General features: G+C 55.2%; 1 protein-coding gene across 10 annotated transcripts in view; it reads right to left on the reverse strand.

Moving 5' to 3' along the window:
* Positions 1 to 23,514, reverse strand: part of Myo18a (myosin XVIIIA) — a 103,091-nt gene that overhangs the window by 6,256 nt on the left and 73,321 nt on the right. For 6 of the 10 annotated variants that reach the window (XM_052197092.1, XM_052197091.1, XM_052197098.1 and 3 more), the window contains 21 exons: positions 22,545 to 22,610; positions 18,224 to 18,352; positions 17,453 to 17,596; positions 17,046 to 17,135; positions 16,798 to 16,917; positions 16,521 to 16,632; positions 15,665 to 15,792; positions 15,290 to 15,444; positions 13,537 to 13,660; positions 13,250 to 13,450; positions 12,573 to 12,683; positions 12,062 to 12,166; positions 11,602 to 11,748; positions 11,092 to 11,205; positions 9,660 to 9,776; positions 9,313 to 9,396; positions 8,724 to 8,861; positions 6,484 to 6,669; positions 6,015 to 6,154; positions 5,189 to 5,233; positions 1,819 to 1,941 (listed from right to left, as the gene is read on the reverse strand). In XM_052197092.1, coding sequence (XP_052053052.1) covers positions 1,819 to 1,941; positions 5,189 to 5,233; positions 6,015 to 6,154; positions 6,484 to 6,669; positions 8,724 to 8,861; positions 9,313 to 9,396; positions 9,660 to 9,776; positions 11,092 to 11,205; positions 11,602 to 11,748; positions 12,062 to 12,166; positions 12,573 to 12,683; positions 13,250 to 13,450; positions 13,537 to 13,660; positions 15,290 to 15,444; positions 15,665 to 15,792; positions 16,521 to 16,632; positions 16,798 to 16,917; positions 17,046 to 17,135; positions 17,453 to 17,596; positions 18,224 to 18,352; positions 22,545 to 22,610 — 2,579 coding nt within the window. The remainder of the gene's footprint in view (positions 1 to 1,818; positions 1,942 to 5,188; positions 5,234 to 6,014; positions 6,155 to 6,483; positions 6,670 to 8,723; positions 8,862 to 9,312; positions 9,397 to 9,659; positions 9,777 to 11,091; positions 11,206 to 11,601; positions 11,749 to 12,061; positions 12,167 to 12,572; positions 12,684 to 13,249; positions 13,451 to 13,536; positions 13,661 to 15,289; positions 15,445 to 15,664; positions 15,793 to 16,520; positions 16,633 to 16,797; positions 16,918 to 17,045; positions 17,136 to 17,452; positions 17,597 to 18,223; positions 18,353 to 22,544; positions 22,611 to 23,514) is intronic. The other 4 variants (XM_052197101.1, XM_052197093.1, XM_052197099.1 and 1 more) reach the window with 2 other exon arrangements.

Genomic DNA, 23,514 nt, shown 5'->3' on the forward strand with positions numbered 1-23,514 from the left:
AGGGATAGCCTGGAGTCAGGGCTCTCCCGACCCAGGCCTGAGGCCCGGTTCCAGGAAGGACTTACTGTGCTTGACAAGCCGTCGAGCCTGGATGTGCTACGGCGGGAGCTGGGTGAGCCTGACAGAGAGAAGCTCAGCGAGGAGCGAGCCCTATCCTCCCCAGAGCCACGCGTGGCTGAGGAGGCTCGGCTGACCGGAGCAGAGACTGTTGAGGCTCGGTCAAAGTCTGAGCCCCAGCGCTTCTCCAGACCCCGGCCAGGGCGGCTCCCAGCCCCTGAGAAGATGGAGCTACAATCGTCCTGCTCCTCACACCTCCTGCCCTGGGACTGGTCAGGTTCCTCCCTGGGGCCCACACGAGCCTTCCTGGGAGGCCTTTCAGGGGAGGTGGCACGCTCACTCAGGGTGGTGAGGAGCGAGTCCTGGTCTCCAGTGCCCCCGATGGAGTCCTTCAGGGTCAGCCTCTTGCGGTAGCTGAGGGAGCTGAGCACAGAGGAGGGTCTCGCCTCTGGCCCCTTGCCCTCCTTAGGGAGGCTGTTGAGAGCCGTCCTGAGTGGGAAGGGAGGCCCAGGAGAAGAGACCCAGAGCGAATGAATGACGGGAGAAAGGGGAAGAGGGAGGAGGAGGAGGAGGAGGAGGAGGAGGAGGAGGAGGAGGAGGAGGAGGAGGAGAGAGAGAGAGAGAGAGAGAGAGAGAGAGAGAGAGAGAGAGAGAGAGAGAGAGAGAGAGGCATTAACAAAAATAAAGACACAGGGGGAGGGAAGAAGGAGGAGAAACCGGCACAGCCCTGGCAAAGCGGTAGCAAGAGCATCCAAGGAAATGAAGCAAAATAATTTGCGTCAGTGAAAATAGCTTCATGGAGAATGTCATGTAAATTAGACTATTGTTCTATTTCATCACTTTTCCCCCTCTAAAACGTTTAGTTCAATTTATTTCATTGTCAACTACCTGGAGCCTTGTGCCACACTGTGGTGAACGGCAGTGGGGCGGGATGCGCCATTATCTGCAATAACAAAATGTTGTTTGGTCGAATAAATTAAACCAATTACAGGGGGCCGCTGGGTACCAGTGGTGAGGGGCTAGACTTGGGGGTGGTTGGAAAAGAAGGAGAGAGATCACTTTTCCTATCCAGCCTGCCGCCTGTCTCTGGAGAGGTGGGGAAGGCAGGCAGCAAGGAACTCTGTGTGGGAGGAGAGCAGGGAATAGGCCAGTGATGGCCCTGACGGGGGAGCTCTGGCTTCTAGAAGCGGCTGTCTGTGGGATCAGGTTATCATCAGCCAGGAAGAAGGGGAGCAGAGCCCCCGCCCCTCCGAGACTAGTTGGCAAGCCTGAGGGGTGGGCGCTGAAGAGCACAGAGGAAGGAGAGGGCGAGAAGGGGGAGGAAGCGCAGTGGCTCTGGCTCTGGGAACCGATGCATTGCTGCTCTACGATGCATTGCTGCTCTACGATGCATTGCTGCTCTACGATGCATTGCTGCTCTACGATGCATTGCTGCTCTACAATGCATTGCTCTTTGGAGGCAGGGAGCCAAAGCTGACCAGGGTTGCCTGCGCAGGGCTCTAGGACCCCGGTGCCCCAACAGAGGTACCAACAGTTAGACGTTGCTGACCCAGTTCGTGGGGTGAAGTTAAGCCTACGCACGCACGAGCCCGCACCCCACTACTGGAGCTCCCTGGCTAGGCAGCTGCTCTGTGTGCTTTCCACAGGCCAGGAGAGAGTACGCATAGCCTGAGGGTTGCAGCTTCCGTGCCGTGACACTGTCCACCCATGGCTGGTGGCTGAGGTGACCTCTCCTCCCTGCTGGAGGCCAACCAAGCTCACCTGGAGCTCTTCAAGCTGCCATCGTCAGAAGGTGCCTTAGAAGGTCCCTTGTTCTTCGACAGCCAGGACTTGACCCCGTCGACCCGGTCCTCCACCTCGGAGTCCACATCTGAGTCTCCCTCACTGTTGGGTGAGGAACACAAAGGTAGGCAAGGCCGGGCAGGTGAGGATCACTTGCTGGCCAGCATGGAGAGCAAGGAGGGGCGGGGCGCATTTTGGGCGGGGTTGGAGTGCAGGTGGCATGCACGTCAGTGAGTCAGGGAGAAGAGAAAGGTTAGCGTGAGCACGCCTGCCACCCACCAGGTGCCCATCCCTTCCCTCGGCAGACCACACTGTGTCAGTCACTGGGAAGAGCCTGAGGAGTGTGGAGGCACCACCCGATCCATCCAGGGATGAGTGACAAGCCATTCGGCCAACCAGATGAGCAGGATAGGCAGACCATCCACTAAGCAAGTCTAGCCTAATGGCTCTCTGTTAAAAAGAAGTCTCAGGGGCTGACAAGATGATTCCATGCAGAACAGCACTTGCTACAAAGCAACAATGGCCTGAGTTCAATCCCTAGAGGCCATACGATGTTCTCTAACTTACACGCATGCGCTGTAGCACACTCATATCCACCCACATACATATGTCCACATATATAAATACACGTGTACATGTGTGTATGTGTGTGTGTGCCAGTGTGTGTGTGTGTGTGTGTGTGTGTATGCTTCAGACTGTGGCTACAGCCACCACCAGTTTCTGTCTTCATTATAAAAGCCGGGTTGCTAGACATAGGACAGAAAACAGGACTATCACATGACCTCAGGTTAACTTGAACCTGGAGGTCTCTTTGGCTGCTAGCAACACAAACTTGAGATAACAGAGCACAGCCACCTTGTGGTATCCCTGGCTCTTAGAAATAGGAAGGAAGAGAGGAAGAGAGGCCTTTCTGGGGGGCCTGGTGATGCTTTCAGGGTTCAGATAGCTGCAGGAAGCCCAGGGGCCCAGAAAGTCTCAAAGCAAGCCTCTAACTCTCCGGGTCTCCTCACCTCTCCCTCAGGCAGCCCCCAGCCCCTGCTCCCCACTGCTGGCTGCACAGGCTAACCTCAGAACCTGCAAGAAAGCCTCAAGAGTCTAATTCTGAGGCTAGAGTCATAGTGACCCCCTCATGAAGCAGTGGGGGCACAGAGATAGTTTCTGAGTACAAATGCTTTGCAAATTCTGCAAAATGTCTACTCCTTAAATTCCCCTGCTGCAGAGAGGCTAAGGTTTCTCCTTCATGCAAATTTCTTTTCATCTGTATCAACAAGAGTGGCCCTGGTCTTGAATTACGTTCTTGAATAAATAGCCACACAGGCAGACACATGTATACCCAGGCATGCGCAAGCGTGTGTGCATACACATACACACACATCACAGGAAACCACCGTTCTAGGGACCATGAGAGAGCCATGCACATGGGGAAGGGGAACAAAGAGGCATATTTTATGCGCTTCCATCAAGTACAGAATTATAACAGATACAAGGCCTGCTGATGCCCCGGGTAAACAGGAGTTTAGCGGGCAGCCCCCAAACCACTAATGCAAGCTCTGTGCCCATTGGAGCCTGGCAGATTTACTGTGGTGCCTGGGTCCCATGGAACGCCAATACTACCTGATTTATACACCCGCGCAAAAATCCTCCCTCTGTAGCTTCAGAGCCTGTAATTTATCACCGCCGTTCATAACCATATTGATTGGCTTTGGAAAGGAGGTGCTGTATGCATCGCAAAATCTATGTCTACATGTTAAAAGTGTTTCTGTATAAATCTCCCTTAATACTGCACTGTTTACTGCTTTCATTAAGGTTATGGCAATAACAACTGTATCTCTAAGTAAATCGAAACATTATTTTTCTGCCCGCCTTAGCATGCTCGCTCGATAACTTGGAGCTGCTGAGGATGGAGCCTCTCTGCTATCCGTGGAACCTGCTTAGAATCGCACATCCTCAGGCACCTGCTTTGAGTGCATGCTGGTGTGTGTGTGTGTGTGTGTGTGTGTGTGTGTGTGTGTGTGTGTATGTGCTGAGCCTGTGTGCCTGACTATGCTTTAGAATATGATCTTCAATGCACATTTTATCAGCCCTCAGAGTTCCTTCTGCCCAAGAATGGCAGGATGGAACACACTAGGGACAGACTGAGGCCCAGAATATAAATTTCCTTCCTGACATTCAGAGCAGTCAGTGGTCAGGGAAGCTAGCCCGCCTACCCTCCCCATCCGTTGAGTTGTAAGAACCCAGGCCATGTTTGGGTTCTTCCTTAAATAATCAGGCCCGTAAACAAACTCCAGGGGCAGGCAGGCTCAGGGGGCAGTTGAAATTTTAAATGGTCGGAATTAAACCTCGCGTCAAATACAATTTATGTCCAGGCTCATGTGCTATTAGTTAACTGGGAGCCGAATCACGGGGGAACAAACAAACGGAGACAGAACGGCAGGGGATATTAATTGTGTGTGACAACCAGGCTCCAGCGGCCCTCTATCACTGTTACACACTATTACATTTATCATTAGCTCTCCCTGAGTCCTTTGCACGGCCGCCAGCCCATCCTGGCCAGGGGAGGAGGCCTGCCAGGCAGGAAATTCAGTGCCATGCTGAAAAAACAACTTCCAAAAGCAACCCTGTCGAACTTGACAGAGGATCAGCAAATGTGCCTGAAGGCCTGAATATCCGCACCACTTTCCAGCTCCCCCACCAGAAAGAGGGAACAGAAGGGCAGATGTCCTAGGTCTCCCACCACCTGACAGACATACCAACACAGATGCGTGCCCCTACCCCCACTACTGCCTGAGGTGCCCCCAGGGAGCAAAGTAAACACAACCCGCTGTTTCCTCCCCCTGCCAGGGCAGAGCTGCCCAAGGTTAGCTGCCTGGTGCCTTCCTCAGAGGAGCAGCTGTGAGATGCCCCTCATCTTCAGCCCTTTCTCTGCCTAAGGAAGGTAACAGACCTTAAACACAAAACAGACACATCCCTTTCAGGCAGCTTGGGTTCCAAGAGCCCAAAGGTATAGACAGAGGTAGCCCTACCGCCTGACCCCCAGAGAGACAGGCCAGGGCGGTGGCCACATTTGGTTTCCAGAGAAGAGAGGCTGGGACTCAGGCAATAGAGCCTCATCCTGGCTACCTGGACTATGAGGGTCAGCCTGGCCTTCTAGGAACACACTTCACCGCCAGCCAGTCCTTCCACCCCTGCCTAAGGACAGTCAGCGATGTTAGCATGAGAGGCCCGCTAGAGAGAATGAGGAGGCTGTGTCTGCATGCAGCATGCAGCAGGAGCCCTGGCAGGAAGCCCTGTGTTAGGGATGGTTAGACACCCGTGGGAGAGGCAACGAGCTCATGGCTCTGGTCCTCACAGTTTATTCTTTCTTTTCTGATATTTTGTCACCATATCCTGCAAACTGGAAACAGAAAGAAAATGGTGGGCAAAGGGGCCACAAGCATTAACCGGGGAAGTCTATGGACATCCCGAGGAGTGTCCTCATCCACGGCTCCCCTCTCTTCAGTAAGTGACATCCCTGGCTGGCTGAGATCAGATACCAGTGAGCAGCAGAATCCTCAGAACTGGGCCTGACTCACTACCAGCACTCATCCCAAAGGAGCAAGGTTCCTGGCCTGTCCTGCCCTGCCCTGCTCTGCCCTGCCCTGCCCTGGGCATGGGAAGGGACCTGACCCTGAGACAGGAAGTGGGGAGCTTCTGGGATCTACCGAAGTCCCAGCCCCACCCCCACACTGCTGGTCCTCTGGATTTGTGGCTTTCTGTTCAGCCTAGGACTACAAATCTCTTTCATTCTCCAAAACCATTCCCTGGGTGGGTTTTATGCGAGAAAATCTCTAGCACAAGTAACAAGGCACCACAGCCCTTAAATCTCTGCTCTCCCTAGAGTAGGGCAGGCGCCAACGGAAATGCAGCTAAACGGGGAGATAACTCACAGGGAACAGGCAACACCAGAAGCTGGGCTTTGGGGGGCCTGGGAAGGAGAGCACAGGAGGAGAGGATGGTGGACACCCTCCCACCCCCAACATTCTCAGCCTCCCCCACCTGGCTCTGTACTGGGAAGGTGATACGGTAGCTTGGTTGTGGGATGTCAGGGGTTGCATGTCTCCTGGGGCCTGATTCTGCGGCGGCGCAAGAGGGACTTACTTGGCCTTGCCTGAAATGCCACAGACTCTGCCTCTTACCTGTTGATAAGGTCCTCGTTCTCGTCGCTCTCCATCTCATCCTCAATGGCGGCTTGCAAGTCCCCAATGCGTTTGAATGCCAGCTTTAAGTCAGCTTGCAGGCTTTGGTTAGCGGCTTCCAGACTCTCCAGGTCCATTTCCTAGGAGGGGGGTCTAGTGTACAGAGGGCCACAATGTCCCCTAGCATCTCTGAAGGAGCCTTCAGCAAGTCACTCCCTGGCAGGCAGGAGCCACTCTGGTGCTCCTCTAAGCCTCCAAAGGCTTCTCTTCAAAGGCTGCTGGGCTGGCTGGAGGGGCTTGGCTTCCCCTCATGGGACCACCTTGACTTTCTTGCCTGTCAGGACTGTCCCCCACCAAAACCCATACTTAACGGGACTTGGGGATTGAAGTGACCCCATGCAGCCCAGGGTGGGGTGGGCGTGTTCTTGGCAGGCCTCCAGCTTGGGACCTGTGAGGAGCAGGGCATTACCAGTTCATGCTTCTTGCGGCTAGCCTCGGCTTCCTTCCTGGCAAGCTCGCTCATCTCCTCCTTGGTGTCACGGAGCTGTCGCTGGAGCCTCTTGTTCTGCTCCTTCTCTCGGTTCTCAGCGGCGGTGCGCTGGTCCCGTTCCTCAGTCAGCTTCTCCATGTTTTCCTTGAGCCGACTGGCCAGGCTCTGGGTGAGCAGGTTGAGAAGAAAGACCAGCAGGTAGGTCGTCAGCCAGAGAGAGGCACTATGGGCAGGGTCTGGACCAGGGGATCCAGCCGAGCTCTTGCCCCACTACTCAGCGACGGCTAAGGGATGCTAGAGGTTTACTTACTTTTAACCCAGCCCCAACCCCATCCTTTTTGCGTCTTTCTGTGTGTGTGTAGGCGCATATGCATATAGACCAGAAGTCAGCCTGTATTGTTCTTTAGGTAGCATCCATCTTGTCCTTTGAGACATGGTCTCTCATTGAGACTTAGAGCTCACCAATTAGGCTGTCTGTCTGTCTGCCCGCCAAACCCTGGTAATGCACTTGTCTTTATTCCCCAGTGCTGGGATTATAAGGAAGCACCACTGTTTTGGCTTTTGACATAAGTGCTGAGCAAACTCAGGTCTTCTTCCATGCAGGGTTGGCACTCTGCCTGCTGACCTGACTCCCTAGCCCCTGAGCTTTGCTGTCCATCAAGGAGGAAGATGACCCCTGCATCTCTGCAGGAGGCTTTGGAGGAGGTAATCTGGAAGGGGAAAGGCTTGAGTGACTGTTACTGCAGATACTCCAGCGGCTCTGAGCAGAGGCTGCCCTGTCATGTAAGTGTCCGCATGGTCATCTGGGCTTTTTCAGAGACGCTGAACTCAGAAGCTCCCAAAGTCAGCCAGTGTTCAGAGGTAACTGGTTCTGCTGAGTACCTGATTAAAAGACCCAGGCAGAGCTCTCTCTCTCAGCCTCGTGAATCTGTCTGCTTCAGAAACACGAGCATGTTCTCCTCGGCAGCAGTAGGATGCTAAGCAGGAGATGATTTGGAGCAGAGGTCCAGTGTGAGGGAACCAGTGTCATTCCACTGACTACCTACCCCAGTCTGAATTTGCAAAATGACAGCCCAGGCTGTGGGCTCACTTGGGGGCATCTGTATTTATCTCCTTTTTGGGTAGAAGGGACTCTGAGAGATAAGCGAGGTGATAGGTGCAGGAGGCAGAGCCTTCATCCGCCACCAACGGCCTCTTCCGCGCCCAGCAGCCGCACAAACCCTATTCTGTATGTGACATGTGACGTGAGGCCTGAAATGTGACCACCCATCCTGGGGTGCTGGGGGCAGGAAAGAAGGTATACAGCTGCCTCGAGTCCTCTCTGGTTTCCCGGGTCCAGTTGGGTAATGCCCTTGGCCGCCCGCCTGTTTCCACCTGTCTCCTACTGCCGGACAGAGGGACTGCTGGGGGAGGGGCAACAGAGAGGCCTCCTGTCCACCGCAGTGAGCATGCTCCCAGGCAGGCCTGGTGGTGCTCGGACAGATGTCCGTAGGCTCAGAATTGCTTCAAGACAAGGCTACAGGCGACCGATCAGAGCCGCGGGTCCTGATGCCACCGTCTTTCACACGGGGAGGGCTGGAGCATGCTGGTTACAGGAGACCAGAAGAGGAAGGGGCTGGGGCAGTGTGAGGTAGCCACTGCAGGACGGGGAATCAAGCATGATGAAAAGAGGGGTGTTAAGGAGAATGGGGGATGGGGTGAGGAGGGAAATGAAATCATTGGAAGAGACCTAGGACAGTAATGGAGGAGAAGGAAGGAGGAAATCAGAGCTGGAAGGGGAGACGCGGAGGGAGGGGATGGGGGTGTGAAAAGGAGGGGGGAAGATGAGCGAGCAAGCGACGGAGCCATGAGAGGGGAGCAGACTGCAGCCCTCAGAGCAGTGGTGCCATCCGCTGCATATTTATGACCCTACCAGAGAGTGAGTGAGGGGGACAGGAGGGGGAGCTCGTGGCAGAGGAAAATATGAAGACGAAAAGCTAAGCCGCCCTGGTCCCTTGGCAGAAAGCAGGCACGGATGGATACAGAATGTAAAATAGGCAGGCTCTGCGGGGCCCAGGGAGGAGGCCGGGCAGGCGGGAAGGGAGCTCCCACCCTGTCAGCTGGCCTGGCAGAGGACTCAGGAGCGTCCCTGGCTCGCACAGCCCTTCAGAGCATGCGTGGCTCCAGCCACTGGGGCAGCTCTGCTCGGCCTGCAGTGAAGCATTCGAAGCCGAACCCACCTCCAGACGCTTCACTTGGGTCTTTTCGAACTCCAGGCGTGTCTCCAGCTCCCTGATCTTTGCTTCCTGCCTGCTGACAAGGGACTTGTCCACCATGGACTGCTCCAGGAACTCCACCTGGCTCTGCAGAGCTTGTAGCTAGGGGTGGAAGGCGGAAGAGAAGAAAGGAGTGAGTCCAGAGTTAGTCGGGAGGGGGAGGGGCGCGACGAGTCTGGGACAGGCAACATCACCATGGTGACTAGAAGACCCCCCACCCCCGGCAGGGAGAGATACACAGAGGGTGAGAGGAGCCCCGCCCCAGCGGAGCCATACCCCACCCGCCTGCCATGCACTTGGCACTGTTGCTGCCCTTCTGAAAGGAAGAAGGATGTTAGGGACCAGAGAGGGAACAGAAATGTGAAGCAAGTCATCTGAAGCCAAAACATCTACCATGGTGATATGGCTGCAAGCCTAGCTCTTCCTGCCAGCTCACAGCGCTCTGCGGCTTACTGGTGGTAGAGAGAAACACCCTCCATACCGGGAGAGCAAGGCGTCATGCCCAGTGACCCCTGAACTCTCGCTCACTCCCGGCGCAGCCCAGGGTACCCACCTTCTCCTGGAGCTCTTGCTTCTCCTTGTTGGACTCTTCAAGCTGAGCTTGGAGATCATTCATCTGTGCCATGTCCCGGGAGGCCTGGGAAGGGAGAGGAAGAGTGGAGGTCCCCCAGAAACAGGAATTCAGCCATCGAGGGCCAGGATGCCTGGACTATGTCTCTCCAACGAAGTGTCTAGAGCCAGGTGTGGAGGCAGAGGCCAAAGCAGGCGGATCTCTGAGTTCAAAGCCTGCCCAGTCTACACAGTGAGTTCCCGGACAGCCAGGGTTACACCTAGTCGGGGATCTGTGAGGTGGCTCAGGCCCAGAGGATGGCCACTCTGATGTCATTCCCTCCAGGGTACCTGGGCCACGGCCGCCTTGTGCTTCTTCATCAGTTCATTCATGTCCTCCTGATCCTCTTCCAGACGGTTCTGAATCTCGTTTTTCTCACGCTGAAGTCGACTCAGTTGCTCTTCCAGCTGGTCGGGGGCAAGGGTAGGTCAGAGGGCATCAGGCCTGTATCTGCAGGCCCTGGGGGTCAAGTCCAAACCTGTCCCACTCATCCCGCCTCTCCTAGGTGGGGAGATCGTGGAGTGGTGTGTTGGGGTGGGTTCCAGAACCACCTCATGGGTACCTTCTGGGCAGTGACATGAGGGACAGAGCTGTTTGTGTGGGACAGGCGGACCCTGGGGCTTCTAGGTGCTAATTGATAGCTGTGTTCTGGCAGCTCTTTCAAGGCTAATGAGAAGGTAGAAATTCTGCCTATAACAAATGACCCATCGTCCGGGTATATCAGCCTGACCAGCATGTACGCTGCCCACAGCTGCCCACAGGGAAGGACCTTTTACGGCGGTGACACCCCTGACTTGGATTATGTTCTCCCTGGGGATGGTCCACTCCTGGGTCATCCAGTTCTCCCAGCCTGGGGGGAGGGGAAAGAGACAGGCACCAGCAGCTTCAGGAAATGAATGAATCTATTAGCCTGTAATTCCAAACCAAAATGACTGTGTTGGCTCCTTCTCTGCCCTATCTGTCTTGTTACTGGGCTGTGGGGAGCTGGGGAAGCCTCCGCCAAGAAATTTATTAACTCAGATTTAAATAAAATGGTAATTTTATAACAGCCTTTTTAACAAAATTAAGGAATTTGAATTACTCACCTGGAAAGTGCTGAGGAGCACAAATGTCACAAGATAAATCAAGCCTGTGAGATTGGCATCTCTCGGCAGCGGGATGGGTAGCTAGGGGCCCTGAAGCCAACAGCTAAGCTGAGCCTCCTCCCCTGCCCCGCCCCTGGCCTGAGGAGGTCCGGGTGGCCACATCCCAGGAGTGAACACTCAGCCTGGTGGATGGATGGGCCGTGGGAGAGGTGGGAATTAAAAGGGAGGCATTAAATAAAAGCTCTAATTAGCTGCGCTTGGGCTTGTCAGTGGGCTGGGCGGGGGAGGGGAAGGGAGCTGGCATCCCAGCCTCTTATCTGCGCTTCTGCTGATCTCTGGGTACCTGTTTACATCCCTCAGCCACATTAGCTGCCTTTATTTATGGTTCCAGGGCCTGCGGCCAGGCTCCCTGAGGCAGGTGGTTAAACAGGGAGCTGTGCACCCTGGCTGGCTCCCTCTTCTGCCAGCCCTCCCTCCTCTCAAGACTCTGAGGGGGGCGAAAGCAGAGGACCGGGGTGGCAGAGGAGGGTGCTACCCTGCAGGAATCCCTGGCACGAAAAGGCCGGTGTCGGGTGAAGACAGGCATGGTTCAACTCTCCCTCTGCACCGGCCCTGCCCTGTATCCTCTGCCCCTCACCGCTGTCTTGGCTTTGGCGATGTCATCAATCTGCACGTGCAGGTCTTCCATCTCCACCTCCATTGCTTTCCGCGCCTTTACAGCTGCCGCACAGGTGAATTCCGACTCTTCCAGCTGGACAAGCCACCCCCACCCAGGGGAGAAACATCAGCCATGCTCTGGGGCACAAGGGCTGTCTCCCTGCCCTCCTCCACCTCCCCCTGCCCTCCTCCCCCTGCCCCTCCTTGCTCCTCCTCTCTCTTCTTGAATGTCAGTCTAAGAGCCGCAGCTGTGCTGTGGCGCATCTACTGTTCTCTCCCCCAGTAGGCATGAGGACCCCCCCTCACCACCACGCTAGGGCCTGGCAGCCATGCTGTAGGGCACACCCGGACCCTAGGGAGTAGCTTGTCCTCAGAGGAAGGCCATCTTCCTTCTCAAGGACTTAAGAGCCAGCAAGCAGTAGAGAAGGGAACTGAACAAATGAGTGTCCTGGCTACCCCTGGAACCAGTGGATTCAGCTGAGCAAGGTACCTGGTTCTTCAGCTGGGCAATCTCCCTCTTGCTGGGGGCATTGTTCTTTAAGTGGTCCAGCATGATCTGGGCATCTGCCAGCAGCGCTTTGGTGCGCTTCAGGTCTTTCCGTAGCCGCTTCTCTGAGTCAAAGTCACGCTGGTTCACCTGGGGCGAGGGGGGACACCACCCGGGAGGGCACTGAGCTCCACCATCGGACTTCCTTGAGTCCTTCCCAAGCTGACTGCTAACTTTACTCATCCGCACACTTTCCAAAATGAGCGAGGATGCTCTCCTGGGTATAACAGAATTGTGCTGCCCAGCGAGAAAGGCCTGGGCGATGACGATGCCCGTACCAACCCCACGATACAGGACGTGATGCAGAGCACTGCCCCATCCCCAGTGTTGTCCTCCCCAGTGTGCTGTCCTCGGGACCCCAGCCCTGGGCCAGTGGAGGAGGCAGCTGTGGGTCCCCGCGTACCTGGTCGCTGAGCGTGGAGAGCTTGCTCTCCAGCTCCCGTTTCTCCCGCAGGGCCTTCTGCTTGTCTTCATACTCCTCCTCGAGCTGCACTTCCATCTGTTTTAACTGCAGAGTCACAGGGACGGGCTCATTGTCCTTTCTGTGTGTGGCCAATAGTCCCTTCCCATGCATGCTGAGTGTCTCATCCCAGAACAGTGGGGCAGGGATGGGTGTAGGTAACCCAGAGTGCAGTTGCTGGATGGGGAAAGCAGGCCACAAGCCACCAGAGCCACTGTAGACCCCATACAGAGAGGGGGCCGGCGGCTGACACAGCAGGCCAGGAGCTGCTGTTCTTTAAACTTTTCTACAGATGGAAAGGCACTGCCCGGGTCAGATCTGAGTCCTAAGGGAGGACTTACTGGTCCAGAATAGAGGTATATTACAGGGGCTAAGGTAGAAAAACGAAGCGCCTCACTCTAAAGCGGCGAGAAAGAGCAGGTCTGTACGCCAGCCTGGGGCTGAGACGCCTTACCTTCTTCTGACACGACTGCCGGGCCTCTTCCACCTCCTCATCCCGACTCTCCATCTCCTTGGAATGGGTCTGTCTCATTCTCTCCATCTCCATCTCCAGACGCAGCTTGGCCTGTGGGTTGAGTCAGGACAAAGTTCCTTTCCCGCCAGGGCCCACCCCAGTTCTCCTTGCCTGCTCTACTCTGGCCCTGGCAGCCAACTTCTCCATGGAAGCCGTAGCATGCCTCCTTACCAAATAAATGCCTGGCCCAGGCTCGGAGGAGGCTGGGAGGGGAGATGAACTTGAAGCTTTCCCTCCCTGAGCAGGTCTCCCTGAGCTGACTTGGCTGTTCAGTCACCTGCTCTGTGGGCTCCTGGCGCTCTGGCTGCATTATCCTCTCTTTCCTTTCTCTCTAGATCCAACCAGGATCTGCTTTTGTGAAAAGCTCTGTGGCAGCTTAACTGTCCTCACCCTGTGGCTGGCACAGACTACGCACTCACTTTTATGAGTGACTGAGAGACCGACTAACTGAATGAATGAATGGATAGATGGATGGATGGATGGATGGATGGATGAATGAATATGGGCCTGGCCCTTCCCCGGCCTTGGTTAACGGTGAGGGTGGTGATACCTGCTGAGGGTGGCGATACCTCCTGTTGTGCCTCCGCCCTCCCTTGGCCAACCCCTGACCCCCATACCTGCTCCAGCATCTGTATACTCCCCGCCTGCTCATCCAGCTCCTCTTCCTGATCCTTGACCTTGGCCTCCAAGTCCCGGAGCTGCTTCTTGACCTTGGCCAGAGAAGCCTCATCCTTAGACTCTTGAGAAGAAATGTCCTGAAGCTCAGCCTCCAAGGAAACAACCTTCTGGGTAAACCCTGCAATGTCCGAGTCTTTTTCCTAGAGAGAGAGGGAAGGTGAGGTTGACACGGGGCTGTCCCCAGGTCTTGGAGGAGATGGAGAAGGAAGCGGGTCAGTCTTGGTACCTCTAGTTGCTGCTTCAAGCTGAACGCCTCAGCCAGGAGCATGTCCTTCTCCCGCTGAAGTTTCTCCCTCTGCAGCTTCTCCCGCTGGGTCTCCTCATGTGCCTGGGAAAGCTCACTGTCAAACCTGTGTGAAAGCGTGGTGACCTCGTCAGAGGACAACGTCTAGGTGTCCAGCACCCAACAACTGTCAGGAAGCGGTGCCATCATAAAGGGACGCGACACCAACAGGGCTGTGGGCGGGGGAGGGAGGGAGCGACTCCTGCAGGTATAACTCGAGGCCCTGCTGACATGGAACTGGAATCCAGGCCGTGCAGATCAGACTGAGGCCCCGGTGAACACTCAGTGCTTCTTCGTCAAGTGGTTGTAAGAGGGTCCCACATACTGCTTCTGGGAAAGAGGCAGGCCAAACCTTGCCTCAGGAGACAAATCTCTACATTCTTTAACAGATCAAAAATTAAGGTGCCGGGGTAAGATAAGAGTGCCAACAGGGTAAGTAGAAACAATGGTCTGCGTGTATAACTCAGCAACATGAGGTACAGCTGCTGCCTCTGGTCAGTGCCATGCAGTACCAGAGTCACCATGGGGGCATCCCATGCTGGTCTGGTGAGCGTTCCTGCTGGGCCCAGCAGGCAGTATGCTCTACAGGGCCCTTGGTCCAAAGCCACCACTTGACTCCTCTACTTCCTGTCCTTCTACCTCCCGCCAGTGGCTCTAGATTGGGAGCAAACTGCTGAAGTCCCTCTCACACTTTCCCTGCCTGCATAGCTAATCAGTTTCCTGTGGAAATTCCACAGCCCCCTCCCCATCCCACAGCAGACTAAAAGTAAGAAAACACCACGTAGCTGAAACCTAATAAGATGCCCAGCGGGGGTGGGGGGTGCAGCGACATGGTAACTAGGCCAAGCTGGTACCATTATTGGGGTGCTCATGAAGGAGGGGTTCCTGCTAAGAGTGCCAGTCTTTAGGTAAAGGAAAAGAGTGGGGTTAAAAGAGTGAGGGAAGTGGACTGCCTGGCTGCCCTGGAGGAGACAGAACAATCTTCCAAACCCCCTTGTTCTCAGAGTCACAGTAAGCAGTTCCACAAGCAGTGTGACAGGGAGTTGGGGACATGTAAGGTAATTCATTCCTGGGAGGAGAGGGGGCTCTGCTCTGCCCCTCTCACTCCCAGGGTCACGGGGTGAGGTTACCCTTCACAAAGGTAATTGGTACCTTCACAGAAGCTGGCAGGGGGGAAACAAGCTCTGTTCCCGCTCCCTAGGGCACCCCACTGTTCCCAGGGTGTGTGGGCTCCTCACAAGATGCTAATAAAAGCGTCCCATCCCATCCCCAGCCAGGGAAATTAATTTAGATTGGATTTTCTCCTATGAGGGTTGCCCCCCTCCTCTGTGCCATTACCATAATGAGATGGAAGTGGCACGGTAGTTTAATGACATTAGTCAGGAGAGTGTGTTATGTAGTGGAGGCAAGTGAGAGCAACTCAGGCAGGGCGGGGTGGGGGCGGGGCCAGGGGCCGGGACCCAGTGGTTCTGGACTTGGTAAAGCCTGTCCTTTTTTGGTTTGGGACAGATGACAGGTACACTTCGAGTGGAACACTCATGGCTTTTCCAAGTAGACGCGGCCGAGTCCTCCTGGGAGATCAGGAGAGAGCCTGTTCCGGGTCCCAGCACGGAAGACCATGCAGGTGAGGCCTTTGGCCAACTGCATGTCAGTCCTGTGGCTCTGAGCTCTGAGGGCTCCGGGAGGGGCCACCCACCTCCTCTGCTTCTTCTCCAGCTCATGGTTTCGGACCTGCTGGCCCTCCAGGTGCAGCTTGGTGTCCTGCAGCTCAGCTGTGAGCCGTTGGCACTTCTTCTTGAGCTGCTGTAGTGCCCGCTGACTCTCATCACTGTCTGCTTGCAGGTCTCCAAGCTAGAGGTAGAGGAAGTGCACATGGTCAGCAGCCGCGAGAGGCCGGGGTGCAGGGCAAGACCCAGACATCCTCGGACCCCAAGACGTGATGCCCACACCGCAGTTCCCAGTTGCCCCTCAGGGCTGGCTAACACACCACTTCCCTGTTCCTCTTAGGGTCTGCCTGCCTGTGGCTTGTTTGCCCCGGCCCTCGGGGAGCAGGTTCCCAGGCCAGCCTCACCCGCCTCTCCAGCTGCCTCCTGCTCTGCTGCTCCACCTCCATCTTATCTTCCAGCTCCTGCTGGAGTCGCTTCTTGGTGAAGTCCACCTCGCGGACAGCTCGCTCGTACTTCAGCCTCCACTCTCCCCCTGCAGGGTAGGGGGCAGACAACCCTCCTGAGTTGTTGAGGGTTTCCAGGAAGGGGCCCGGGAGACAACCAGAAGGACTTAGGGGTGTTTCTGGAACAATGGCTGAGTGGATACACTATGAGGGGAAACTCTAGAGAGGGTGACAGGGGCACCTATGCTATCTCCTCGGGACCCTGGCCCTTGTCACTACCGTAGCAGTTCAACCCATTTGTTTTCAGCACCTTGACATCATGGTTCTGAGGTCTTTGTTTTATTTATTTATTTATTTATTTATTTATTTATTTATTTATTTATTTATTTATTTATTTAGTTTTTCAAGACAGGATTTCTCTGTATAGCCCTGGCTGTCCTGGAACTCATTCTATAGACCAGGCTGGCCTCAAACTCAGAAATCTGCCTGTCTCTGCCTCCCAAGTGCTGGAATTATAGGCGTGCCACCACGCCCGGCTTTTTGGTTTATTTTCGAGACAAGATCTCGTGCATCCCAGGCCACCCTTGAGTTTATTATATAGTTGATGGCCTTAAACTCGGTCATCTGGGATTGCAAGCACGTGCCAGTTTTAGCAACTCTTCTTTCTCATCTATTTACTTTAGTATTAAAACAGCTCAGAGAGGGGAGACAAGGCTAGACGGGGTGTGTGATTACCCGGGGATGGGCAGACACCAGGATGGGCAGACACCAGGGCGTGCCATTCCGGCCCCGCCTCCCTCCTCTAGTCCACACGCACCTGCATCGTCATCATCCACCTCCCCGTTGATCTCTGCTGCCCGAATGAGCCGGGCCTCCATCACTTCCATCTCCATCACTTCCATCTGCTTCTTCAGTGCGTCATACTGGGTCTGAAGGAGACAGCCTGTCAGCCTTGCCAGTCCTCCCTGGCTTGTCCTACCCAATGTCCTAAAGCAGCGGCCACACACTTACCCCAGGCAGGCAGAGATGCTGAGCTAGTAGGGGAGGTGCCGAGTGTGGCGGTCACTAGCCTGCCATCTTCACCCCCATCTCACCTGTAGCTCTTTCATCTCCTTCTCCGTCCGGAGCCTCTCGGCTGTCTCCGCGTCCAGCAGCTGGGAGGCGGACTCTCCTGTGTTGCGCTCATCAGTCAGCTCCGATGTCAGCTCTGAGATCTGGGGTTGGGGGAGGGGGGTCACCGGTTGAAGTGACTGCCTCAGTCAGCCAGAACTCCAGGCTCGTGGGCCGGGGCAGGGCGCCTTGGGACAGTGGGCCGGTGCGTCTGGTGACTGGGCTCACTCACCCGGGTCTCCAGCCGGTCGCTGTTGAGCCGCAGCTCGGTCCTCTCCTTCTCCACCTTCTCAAGCTTGCTGCGCAGCTGCTGGATCTCTTCCTGTGGGGAACCAGTGAAAGGCCGGAAGGCGTGAAGACCCCGGGTCTGTCCGTGAGGACACAGGGGAGGCACACCCACAACAGGAGGGCCTCCAGGACTCCTGAGCCTCTCCATATATAATGATGCCTGCAGTGTTACCCTAAGAAGCCACTAGGGCCCAGACAGCATTCCAGAGGGACATCTGTGTGATGGGCACGGTTCAGAGACACCATCTTCCATCTGATCCTAAGAGCACCTCAGCCCAGGGCAGACCAGCAAGACCCCTGTATATACATGGAGTCCCTCCCAGGACCCAGCTGGCCCCGGAGGTCACGCACGTCTTTGTTTCGGATCTGCTCCTCTGACAGCTGGACTTGGATGAGGGGCCGCACAGTGGTGAAGAGCTTCCACCAGGGCCAGTCCTTCACGCCCTTGTTCTTCTTGATGTTCTTCTGCACACAGCGAATGGCCAGGTCCTGGATCTGCAGTTGAGTTTGACACATGATGGACTTTCAGTTCCCCCGGCCAAGCCACTTCCTGGTTGGCGCCCCAGGACCCTCGACCCAGAACCAGACCCTTTTGTGCCCACCTTGGCTCCTGCATCCCCTCACCCCTCTGAGGGTGGGCGGGCCCGAGCCGGGTGTACAGGGAACTCACGTCCCACTGTCATTAGGAATAATTTCATCTGCTTTATTTGCTGCCTGATTATTTCCAGCACCCTGGCCTAGCTGCGCTATAAAACCTAATCTTGCTGAAACACAAGAGGCGGCAGTGCTGGCTGTTTTATGGACTTGCTAATAAGAAAAGGAGTCGCTGACACAGCTCCTTAATCTTCATAGAGCAGCCCATGAACCAGAGCCCACCTTTGCCTGGGCCCTGCTTCCCTCCCCCGCCCCCCGCCCCACAACACAGTACCCTGGCTGGGGCACATGCCCACACTGCTTGGCACTCAAGCATGCTTCCCACTCTGGCCCAAGCATGATGCTCTAGGGAGGTTCCACCTCCTTCTCAGATGATGATAACTGCTTGGGCTCCCTGGCATGCATCCTGCGTGCCCTCCCACAGGTACTCTGCTGTGCCATCTAGGCTGAGGCGGCCCCAGAGCGCACCTTTCTCTTCTTGAAGTGCTGGCGGGCAAGGTAGCCCCTGCAGGCTGCCTGGAACAGGGTTAGGTGCCTGCTGGTTTGCTCGTCTCGTTGTTCTTCCAAGCGTGCCAACGTGCCTGCCCGGAAGAACACCTGTCGGGGAAGCAGGCTGGTAAAGGCTGGAGACTAGGCTGGGGCAGCAAAGAGACAGGGAGCTGGCACAGGGGACCAGCAGCCGAGGGAGTGTGGAGCCTGGTTCTAGAACAGCCTGAAAATCCACTTGCCCAAGAGAGGAAGGAAGGTGCTCAACAGGGCTGTCGGGGAGGGCCAGGCCCAGGTGGAAGGCTAACTTCAAAGAGCAATGGCCGCAGCACATAGAGAGAAGATACCCGGCAAAGGAGCAGGAAGCCCTCACAAGGCGGGGAGGCCCCTCAGCTCTATCTGAGGTCCTGTCACTGTGCTGCGTGGCAGCGTGGCAGGGCAGGGCCCAAGCACAGCTCAGGTGAGGCAATGTGTCTGGGTGAGGCGATGTGTCTGGGTGTGAGAGGAAGGTCTGAGATCTGCATGTGGGGGAGAGGCTGGGGTGGGGGTGGGGCTTCTGCCCATCCACCTCCTGCTCAGCTTCATTCCAGCCACCGCCTCCTCTTTCATGTCACTGCCCCGCCCCTACCCCCAGGTTTCACACTCTCAAGAAGAAGCTGGTGAGGTGGGTGGGAATGGGCCCCAGCAAGAGACCTGTCACACAGGTTTGGGGGCTGGAGGACAGATGTGTAGGGAGCCTGCTGGGCACCCTCCACCCAGATGTTTCTCTCTCTCTCTCTCTCTCTCTCTCTCTCTCTCTCTCTCTCTCTCTCCTGCCCTGAGCACTGGCCTGGCCTTAGAGGAAAAGGTCTCTCTCTCTCTCTCTCTCTCTCTCTCTCTCTCCTGCCCTGAGCACTGGCCTGGCCTTAGAGGAAAAGGGAGCGGAGATGGCGACTGGCATCCTTGACAAGGCAAACGGGCACTAAGTACACACCTACCCTCACCTGGGACAGAGCACAGGAAAATCTCCCTCTTAGAGGCAGCGAGATAAGCTGCCAAGCCTGACAACCTGAGAGTAATGCCCAAGACCACACAGAAGGAGGAGAGAACTGCCTCAAGCTACCCTGACCACTACATATGTACTGTGGCATGCACACATCCATAAACAAACAAAACAAACGAGTAAATAAATAATATGACTGATAAATATAAGTTATCTTTAAAAAGAAAGGCAGGCTGGAGAGGTGGCTCGACAGTGAAGGGAACTACCTGCTCTTCAGGAACACCTGACTTGGTTCAAAGCACCCATCTCAGGTGCTCACAATTCCATCTGAACTCTAGTTCCAGGGGATGCTCTCTTCTGGCCTCTGTGTGGACCTTCACACACATGGCACACGCTCACATGCATATGTGTGCATATAAACAATGAGAGAGAGAGAGAGAGAGAGAGAGAGAGAGAGAGAGAAAACACTGGTAACATAAAGTCCTTATGGGGAAGGATCCCAGAGTCCCCTTCAGGGAAGAGGTAGGGAAAGCGCCTAAACCTGGTCAGAGCATAGCATCTGGTGACATCACAGAAGCCTCGTCCTTAAAGACCAGCTCCACTCTGTGTTCCTGTCCCAAATCCTATCAGCTGGCAGAGTGGGTTCCTCGTGCATCCTAAGTCTGACTCATACCTCAGTTTCTAGTAATAAACACGCAAGCCTCTAGGGGAAGAACAGCCAGTTTGCTCCTAGGTCAAGCAAACAAACAGGGGAAAGGAGTATGCACACAGAGAGCCGGAATGGTTCAGAAACACAAGGAGAAATAATGCTCTAAAGGCTACAGATGCAAGCCTTAAATCTCGTCAGTGTCTGTGGAGCTAAGGGTCCTTTCTTTCTGAGGGGAGTTAAGGAGATGGCTCGCCCTGTTAAGTGCCTGTTATAGAAGCCAAACGACCTGAGTTCAGGCACCCAGCACCCAAATAAAAGTCAGGCGTGGTAACATTTGTCTGTAACCCTAGTCCTGGGGACTGGGTAGGGCACAGAGAGAGGACAGTCCTAGAGTGTGCTGGCTGTCCTGTGAATTCCCAACTCAGTAAGAGACCCTGGTTCAAAAAACTTAAGACTGACAGGCCTGAGGAGGTGACTCAGTGAATTGTCATTTGCCACCAAACCTGAGGACCTGAGTCAGATCCACAGTGCCCACATGGTAGAAAGGAGAACGAACTTCTACAAACTGTCCTCTAACACAAGGATGCCCATACACCCTCCAACTCTCTAAATAAATAAATGTAACAAAGATAATAATAATAAAAAATAAGGTGGAGAGCCAGGGAGAAGGACAGCAGACTCAACCCCTGGCCTCCACTCCACAGCACCTACTACAAGCATATGTGCATGAATGCACAGTTACGCACAGAGGGAAGCACTAGGGACAGCCTCTCATCATCTCCTTCCTTGAGTACTCATTAATGCAGATTTTACAGATTCAGGAGGATCTCGGGCTCCCAAAGTCTTAGCCTGACCTTTCAGGGGCCTAATGAAGCCACTCCACTGAAGCATTAGGACAGACACCCAGTCCCTGATCACCAGCCAGTGCTAAGTGCAGCCTGCAAAGCTAAAGCTTCTTGTCTCAGAGCAAACACCCAGCCTTGCCCCCTCTCCCTTGAGTACCAGTAGGCCCGGTGGCTCACCTGCCTCAGCTTGGTACCTGGAAGGACTCAGGACAGCTGAGGGTCTAAGATGTAGCCAGAAGAAGAGCAACCTGTACAGGCCTGCTCCTGCCTGAGATGTGTCTGGGAAACTAGAAACTGTCTTGGAGGAGTGCCACTCCCAGTACCAGCCTGCAGCGGTCCAGCCAGCTAGAGAGGAAGGAGCTCACCGAAAAACCTGGGTGTGAGCTAACCTGAGAGGCACTGAGAAGCTGAAGGAATGGTTTTGACTGCAGGCAGCCCAGCTGGCAGTCTCTGAGTCTCACACAGTGTGTGTGTGTGTCTGTCTGTCTGTCTATGTCTGTGTATCTATCTGTCTGTCTGTCTGTCTATGCCTGTGTGTGTGTCTGTATATGTGTGTCTGTGTGTATGAGTGTATGTCTGTGTGTGAGGTGTATGTGTATGTGTCTGTGTGAGTATATCTCTCTATGTGTATGAATTTGTGTGTGTATCTCTGTGAGTGTGTCTTTTTGTGTATGTGTGTCCGTTTTCTGTCTGTCTATGTCTGTATGTGTATGTGTATCTGTGTATGTCCATGTATATGAGTGTGTGTACGTCTTTGTGTCTTTTTGTGTGAGCAAATGTGTGTGTATGTCAGTATATGTCTCAGTGCATGTGTGTGTGTATATGTTTATGTGTGTGTGTGTGTGTTTCTGTGTGTGTACGCAGTGGAGGTTGCCCAGAGAGAAAGGAAGGGAGCCACATGTCATAGGTAAAGCAGAGACCAGAGCAGAAAAATAACACCAAAGGGGTGGGGACAAGCACAGAATATGGAGAGAGGAAACTCAGGAGCAGAAAGCAACACACAGGGCAGAAGGGACCGTGACGACTCAGCGGAGAGGAGAGAGCCAGGGGCACCAGGTGCTGAGATGAGAAGACACAGGGAGAGTCTGGAAACACTGACAGAGGACAAGGACCATGCGCCTCTCCCTCCACCTCACACTGCAAGAGGCCCTGCCACCAGGAACCCTCCCCCCTCGGCTGACAGAAGAGCACTGTATCAGTGACTCTCTGCCCTTGCTCCACGCCAGCCCCCAGAGCACATTCAAAAAACGACTCCTATCCAAGCTTTCCAGCCAGGGGAGGGGCGGGCGTGGCTCCCTGCCTGTAGAAGCCGGCTCCAATGGCCTTTAGTGTGAGCACAAGGTCAGGAGTGCCGGCATTTTATGCTGCACATTCCATTTGGATGAGGATGTGGCCTGTGGGCAGGTGGCGGCCCAGCTCACCGTGTCCTTGCTTGCTCTTACAGACCCGGGTAACATTCTGGAACCCTGGTCCCACTACCTCTGGCCTTCCCAGCCCCTCCCTTCAAATCCAGCTCTTCCGTTTCCCACTCCCCAGATGGGCTTCAGGCCAGGTTCAGAGCCACGTTCCAACAGAGGTTTCACCGTCCTGAATCAGTTGGCTATCTTGGCAAGAAAGTGGTTTGCTAAAACTGGAACAGCTACGCCCTGGCTTCTGCCTGAAGAAAAGGTAGTTCCTAGGTGGCCAGTGGGGAGCTGGGAAGCAAGACTCAGAAGGGACCCAGGGGATTGCAAGGCCTGACAAAGCAGCAGAACAGGAAAGAGGCCCAGCCACCTGTGAGGGCCACCAGGGAGAAAATACCTAGTTGCCCGCCTGTGGGCCACTTACCCGGCTCAGGCCCATGCAGCAGCTGCTCTTTTCCAGGTCCAGGGACTCCAGCAGCTCCTCCACAGCCTGAGGAGAGAAAGGCCACCATCAGGCCTGCACAGGCTCTCGCCATCTCCACTTACTCAGCCCCCGCCCCTGTCCCTCATTTCTTCCATAGACCCCTCAGGTAGGTTTCCATGGTGCTGCTACTGTGTCCACTCTGGGGACCAGAGGTAACTAGAAGAGGAACAAATTGTGTTCCTGAGGAGCAAGACGAGTGGGAGGCAAGACAAGTGAAGTTCATCAAAATAAAAGGCATGGAGGTCAGTCAGGAGCAGAGGCCAGTCAGGAGCAGAGGCCAGTCAGGAGCAGAGGCCAGTCAGGGGCGGAGGCCAGTCAGGAGTGGAGGCCAGTCAGGGGCGGAGGCAGTCAGCGGCAGAGGCCAGTCAGGAGCGGAGGCCAGTCAGGAGTGGAGGCCAGTCAGGGGCAGAGGCCAGTCAGGAGCGGAGGCCAGTCAGGGGCAGAGGCCAGTCAGGGGCGGAGGCCAGTCAGGAGCGGGGAGTGAAGGACCCCAGAAGAGCACGGCTTGGCCTGATAGAAAGGGGCAGTGCTGCCAACCTGGGCAAAGTCTGGGATCACAAGATACAGGAGTGAGGGGTGGGGATTTAACAAAAGAAGTCAGTAGCAGTCAAGGTGTGGGGAACCCTGTGTGCTGGGGGGGACTTGGCTCGGTTCTCTCAGGAAGGACAGAGTCCAAGTTGGAGAGGTTACTCACCAAGGCATGGGACATATGAAGAAGAACAGGTCTGAGAGGCAAGAGAATGAGAGGTCTGAGCGTGCTCAGTCTGGGGTGACAGAAATCCCAGGCAGTGAGATAGACACATGCACCAGGGGTGCGGGAGAGAGGTCCAGCAGCAGCACTGATCAGAGAATGTGATAAGAGATGGGCGTGAGTGGGGCTGTCCAGGAAGAGAGGGCGGAATAAACAATA

The sequence above is a fragment of the Apodemus sylvaticus genome, chromosome 10, assembly GCF_947179515.1.
Source record: "Apodemus sylvaticus chromosome 10, mApoSyl1.1, whole genome shotgun sequence".
Classification (NCBI taxonomy): Eukaryota; Metazoa; Chordata; class Mammalia; order Rodentia; family Muridae; genus Apodemus; species Apodemus sylvaticus.